The sequence below is a fragment of the Rana temporaria genome, chromosome 2, assembly GCF_905171775.1.
Source record: "Rana temporaria chromosome 2, aRanTem1.1, whole genome shotgun sequence".
Lineage (NCBI taxonomy): Eukaryota > Metazoa > Chordata > Amphibia > Anura > Ranidae > Rana > Rana temporaria.
This window is the reverse complement of record NC_053490.1, coordinates 124,743,298-124,750,048: the sequence shown is the minus strand read 5'-3', so window position 1 is coordinate 124,750,048 and position 6,751 is coordinate 124,743,298. Positions and strand designations below refer to the sequence as shown.

The 6,751-nt window shown below is 43.2% G+C and overlaps 1 protein-coding gene across 1 annotated transcript; it reads left to right on the top strand.

Annotated features, from left to right (window-relative positions):
* The first annotated feature begins 4,689 nt into the window (after positions 1 to 4,689).
* On the top strand, positions 4,690 to 5,785 carry LOC120929471 (inhibin beta E chain-like). The gene has a single exon (XM_040340925.1). It carries the CDS (start codon positions 4,733 to 4,735, stop codon positions 5,528 to 5,530), a length of 798 nt encoding a protein of 265 aa, XP_040196859.1. The 5' UTR covers positions 4,690 to 4,732; the 3' UTR covers positions 5,531 to 5,785.
* Positions 5,786 to 6,751: the final 966 nt, after the last annotated feature.

Sequence of the window (6,751 nt, the reverse complement as noted above, 5' to 3'; positions counted from 1 at the left end):
ATTCGGCATTTGTCCAAATTGCTTTAACATTTGTTTGATATGCTTCTGAGATCATTTACTGCATTTTACCTGCTTCAGCTGCCTTTGGATTTAAAAAGACTTGCGGGAGAGATGCGGTTCTAAAGTGCGCTAAAGCCCATCCCCACTGTTCCACTGCACATGTTTAAAGTAAAAGGACTTTAAAGTGACCTATCTTTTTTTTTTTACTTCACTGCCATCTGTGGTACATGAGAAGGAAATTGGCCACTTCCATTACAGCCTGATGTGTATAAGATGTGTTGGTTGCCTGACAACCAACTTTCACCTTTCCCCACCCCACCAAATTAGGGTGCCCTTCTGGCATTCACTTCTGCGTGCAAACACACAGGGACAGGGGCACTTTGATTTTTTTTATTGTTAATTTATTTTACTTAAAAATAAAAAAAATTACACTTTAACATTTTTTCTTTTTTTATCACTTTTATTCCTATTACAAGGAATGTAAACATCCCTTGTAATAGGAATATGGCATGACAGGACCTCTTTACAGTGATATATGGGATCAATAAGACCCCATATCTCACCTCTAGGCTGGGAAGCCTAAAAAAAAAAAACATCACGCTTCCCAGTCGATTTTTTTAATACAGAGGCTGGGCGTGACGTCATAACATTGCGCCCGGCCTCCGACGATCATAGAGACTCCGGCAACCATCTGGTCCACTTGAAATCTCCATGGTGGACATCCGGGGCCGGCGGATTCCTTCTCCGACTCACCGATCGCATTTGTGAGTCGGTAGAAGCACCGGAGGGCGGCGGAAGGGGGGACGTCCCCTCCTGCCTCCCGTAAGAACGATCAAGCGGCGGACCAACCGATATGATCATTTTTATGGTGTAGGGAATCACCGGCTGAAAATGGCAATATCTAAATGATGCCTGTAGCAGGCATCATTCAGATATATCACCACAAAACCGAGGACGTCTTTAGACATCCAGCCGTCGGCAAGTGGTTAATACAATGATATTAGAATGGAAATGATATGGTGTAAGGGTGGTGGCGCTGCCTAAGAGTGGTTTCTGTAAATTTATGTCACCGATGTTATCAATGGCTAAACCTCCATACAAGTGAGAGTGTGTACAAGAAATTAGTGTCAGGCACCTCTGTTGCGGTGGGCTCATAACAGGGGCCCCCGATGTGGTTGCAGTAGGTAACCCTAATAATGAATTTCAGACTCCCTCAATAGGTCCTGAAACTGTGTATAGTGCGTAAATAAAGTGATTGTGAATATCAGCCTAGGATGACCAATAGCAATGGGAATCCCAAAGCCACTGAGAAATATATATATATATATATATATATATATATATATATATATATATATATATATATATATATATATATATATATATAAAAGAAAAAATATATAATGGTGAGTGCACAATGAGCAAATGATTATAGTAAAAAAATAGAAATATTAAGCCTTGAATACTTGAATCCAATCCTGGTGCATCAACTCTAGTTTAAAAAAATTAAATTAAGAAAAGCTGTGTCTGTGGCCTGAAAGCCACCATAACACTGATCCACACAAATTAGGTATGCAAAAAAAAAAAAACCTCCGGAGTGTCCACTGATGAAAAAAGAACGGTGCAATCAAAAATGTGAATACCAGTACAACATATTATATTGAATGTGGAATAGTTGATAGGCAAAGAAGAGAAGAATCAATTTCTGTGTCTTGATTTCCAATATGTCATCCGTGCTCCCCCCTGCTGCGTCCCCACTCACCAGATAGAGGTCCCCACGAGGGGGTGTTGAAACTTTTATGAGATCGGAAGAGGTCTGCTGTTAGCTTACCAGCTGTCTTCAGAGGGATGGTGTCCTACAATCTCATAAGGCTCAACACCCCCTCGTGGGGACCTCTATCTGGTGAGTGGGGACGCAGCAGGGGGGAGCACGGATGATATATTGGAGATCAAGACACAGAAAATGATTCTTCTCTTCTTTGCCTATCAACTATTCCACATTCAATATAATATGTTGTACTGGTATTCATATTGTTGATTGCACCGTTCTTTTTTCATCAGTGGACACTCCGGAGGTTTTGTTTTTTTTGCATACCTAATTTGTGTGGATCAGTGTTATGGTGGCTTTCAGACCACAGACACAGCTTTTCTTAATTAAATTTTTTTAATCTAGAGTTGATGCACCAGGAATGGATTCAAGTATTCAAGGCTTAATACTTCTATTTTTTCACTATAATCATTTGCTCATTGTGCACTCACCATTATATATTTTTTCTTATATATATATATTTATTTCTCAGTGGCTTTGGGATTCCCATTGCTATTGGTTGTCCTAGGCTGATATTCACAATTACTTTATTTACGCACTATACACAGTTTCAGAACCTATTGAGGGAGTCTGAAATTCATTATTAGGGTTACCTACTGCAACCACATCGGGGGCCCCTGTTATGAGCCCACTGCACAGAGGTGCCTGACACTAATTTCTTGTACACACTTTCACTTGTATGGAGGTTTAGCCATTGATAACATCGGTGACATAATTTTACAGAAACCACTCTTAGGCAGCGCACCACCCCTACACCATATCATTTCCATTCTGCTACACACTCCTCCCTCAGGGGGTTTACTAGGGGGGCAGCAGCCCATACACCCAAACCTTAGTGCAGAATTTATTACATTATATTAATACAATGATATTGCTTACAAGACAGCCCTTCCATTGCTTCTCCCAGCAATCCCCACTCCCAGCACCCCTCCATTCCTTCTTCCAGCAATCCCCACTCCCAGCACCCTTGCATTCCTTCTCCCTCCACCTCCTCCCAGGCTGGCTGAGTCACACACACACAAGGCTGATTCAAAGTTACAATGATGGCTACCGCAATCAAAATGGTTGCATAAAAAAAATGGGAATTTTTGAAGACAATTTGTTTAGCTCCATGTCGCTCTCTGCCCCAGATAGACCGCGCAATCACTCGCTGAGGTCAGCCACTCTGGCCCCACCCCCCAGTGACAGACGGGATCACCCCTTGGCTGGTCACACCCCCTCATGAGTACCGAACCATGACAATGAAGGAGGCATGCCAGCTGCTTGGCATCAATCAGAGCCCTGACCCGCCAAACAACTCTGTAGCTGGGAGAGAAGAAGAGGGATCTATCAGTGTACTGCATGTGATAGTTCCCTCCCTGCGCCCCTGCACACTCCCACACTCTTCTCCTCCGAACCTCCGATACACTCCTGCAGACTTGCCACACAGGGACGGTGGCTCCAGAGGTGACAGGCCGTGGCTGAGCCCTAAGCGGCAGTACGCACTAGGTTGCTGCCTTGTTCTCCTAGTGGTAGCGCCGGCCCTGAAAGGAAGTGTCTATAAATACATCATGCTGGTATAATTGAATTAACATAAAAAAAGGATTATACTTTTGTACATTACAGCAGGGGGTCTCCAAACCTTCTGAACAAAGGGCCAGTTTACTTTCCTTAAAGGGGAGTTCCACCCACAATTTCACTTTTTAAATATAAATACCCCTGTAATACACAAGCTTAATGTAGTCTAGTAAAGTTAGTCTGTAAACTAAGGTCCGTTTTGTTAGGTTGTTAGAGCATTTAGTTAGTTTATAATCTAGAAATAGACCGTGGCCATCTTAAGTGTGGGCATCATGAAGCCAGACTGTATGACTTCCTGGATTTCAGCCTTGCAGATCTCGCACATGCTCAGTGCTGCACAAGCGATGTAATAGGTTTCAGTCAGGTTTCTATAGCAACAGAAGTGTCAGAGGAAGTTGCCGCCCCTTCGCTATGCAAATAGGCTATTTGCAAGGACTACTGGGATACATGATGCCTATCCCAGAAACCCTTGCGAATAGCCTTGTGACTTAATAGCCTAGGCTAATAAGGAGGAGGAAGTAATGAAGGAATACAAAATAAAGGTATTTACAAGCAACAAAATAAATAAAAATTGTCCATTCTGAACACTATGAGATTAGGGCATGCAGCACAGACAAACATAAAAAAATGGGTGGAACTCCACTTTAAGGCTTTAGAGGGGTCAGACTTTGACCAGTGGGATTATAAAATTAAGTGGTGTTGGTAAGAGCAACAGAGCCCTATCCTTGGTTTTAGTTGAAGGAATAGTTCCCTATTTTTGGTATCAGTTAAAGGATTGGTGCCTCGTTATTTGTATTCAAGGAAGGAATGGCTCCCTATTTTTGATGTCTAAGGGGGAAATTGTACCCAATCATTGGTGTCTGTAGGAGGAATAGTTCCCCACCATTGGAGTCTGTGGGAGGACTAGTATCCCATTATTGGTGTCAGTGGATGGCATGGTGCCCCAAGGGCCGGATGAAGACAAGTAAAGGGCCACATCCGACCAGCGGGCAGCAGTTTGGAGACCACTGCATTACAGGACCATGTGCAACAGCATATTTGGTTTAAGTGTTTGGGTTTACAGTTGAAGAACTCTTCAGTTCAATACCTTTTATTTTAGTACTGGTAGCCTAGCACTGATAGTTTCCAGTGCAAGTCTCCAGACAAGCAGAACCTGTATAAATAGCAGCTGGCCAACATATCACACTGTACAGTGAAACACTACCCTATGTTTAATTTTACCCATTCTGAAATAAAACCCAATGAACACATAAGTCCCCCCCCCCCTTCTAAAAGGTAAAACTCCCTAAAACAAGCCCTTAACATTTAATTATCTTTACCCCTATCTGTACCCCTCTGAGAATCCTAATGTCCTTTTTGAAAGGAAATAAAGTATTCCATTTATTCAGATTTTTGTCTTTTATAGAAAAACTCCAAGATGTTCCATTTGTTCTTCACTTTCATCTCTCTGCTGACAAAGACAAACATGAGGAAATATATCAGGCATATTTGTGGCTCCATATGAAAGCGACATTTCGCAATAAGATTACCATTTCAGTGACTAGTAAGCACCATCCAGATGACCTGTCAGTAGAAGGAGAAACAGTCAACATGAAAGTTTTCAAAGGAGGGTGGTTTAGGGTATATCTGCCCATGCTCACAGGTAAAGCTTTATCAGTGGGAGAAGAAAATATATACCTGGAACTGAAGTGTCGGGACTGCCAGAATCTATTTATGATGGATAACATCATTCATGACCGTCGCCCATTCCTTGCCCTAAAAGTGCGCAATAAACAAGAGGAATCTCGAACTCGGAGACACGTGACTGAATGCACTGGTGACATAGATATTTGTTGTCGCAAAAGGTTTTATATTTCTTTTAAAGATATAGGCTGGAGTGACTGGATCATTAGCCCAAAGGGGTACATTATGAACCTTTGTGAAGGAAGGTGTCCTGTCCACCTAGGCAGGGCACCGGGGATTTCAGCATCTAGTCATACTGCTGTTTTCAGTCTCATAAAGGCAAACAACATATATTCCAATCTCAGCCTTTGTTGTGTGCCAACAAAGCGAAGAAGTCTATCCATTCTCTACTATGATGTAAATAACACTATTGTCAAGGCAGACGTTCCTGATATGATAGTGGAGAGCTGTGGTTGTACCTAATAACTACCCCAGTCTGTGCTTTCTCATGAGAACTTAAAAATATCAAAATGCTTGCTAAATCTGTCTTTTCTGCTGGATAGCCCAATTACATTATTGTACCTATATGGTGAAGAAAAAGAAACAACAGTAGCTAAATATGGTTTTAAATTGTGCCAGTAAAATAATTGTTGGTAAAGATGGACCCTTATAAAACAATATTTAGTTTGGAAATGATTGTAAATAAAACATAATTGCATTATTTTGTTTCTATACAAATACAGTTTACTCACACTTTGTTCATGTTTTTCTCCCTGTCATGTGTACATCCTGCAGACTCTTTTTATGAATATCCTGTGGATGTACAGTATGTGAACTCACAGTTTTACCGAGAAGACTACAGCAACTCAATAGTGCACAGGGAAGGGTGACAACACTGCATCTCTATGATTAAGATCTGTTATCCTACAAAAGGAAGCAGGGCTGATTTTTGACACCCTAGGGCCTAGGAGAAACCTTGTTTTGCCGCCCATTGGCTCCGCCCCTGATCCCACCCCCTTTGCCCTTGCCCTGACTTTTTTAATGACTGCTCAAAAACTTAAAATAAAAATACCTTCAAAGTTGCTGCTTTCTCCACAAAGCAAATTTCTCCTGCAATCCCCACTCCCAGCACCCTTCCATTCCTGCTCCCAGCAATCCCCACTCCCAGCACACTGCCATTCCTTCTCCCAGCAATCCCCACTTCCAGCACCCTTCCATTCCTGCTCCCAGCAATCCCCACTCCCAGCACCCTTCCATTCCTTCTCCCTGCAATCCCCACTCCCAGCACCCTGCTATTCCTGCTCCCAGCAATCCCTACTCCCAGCACACTGCCATTCCTTCTCTCAGCAATCCCCACTCCCAGCACCCTTCCATTCCTGCTCCCAGCAATTTCCACTCCCAGCACCCTTCCATTCCTGCTCCCAGCAATCCCCACTCCCAGCACCCTTCCATTCCTTTTCCCAGCAATCCCCACTCCCAGCACCCTTCCATTCCTTCTCCCTGCAATCCCCACTCCCAGCACCACTCCATTCCTTCTCCCTGCAATCCCCACTCCCAGCACCCTTCAATTCCTTCTTCCAGCAATCCCCACTCCCAGCACCCTTCCATTCCTTCTTCCAGCAATCCCCACTCCCAGCACCCTTCCATTCCTTCTTCCAGCAATCCCCACTCCCAGCACCCTTGCATTCCTTCTCCCTCCACCTC

What these genes read in the sequence shown, in the direction of transcription:
- LOC120929471 (XM_040340925.1), top strand. Translation starts at nt 4,733, where the DNA reads ATGTCCTTTTTGAAAGGAAATAAAGTATTCCATTTATTCAGATTTTTG.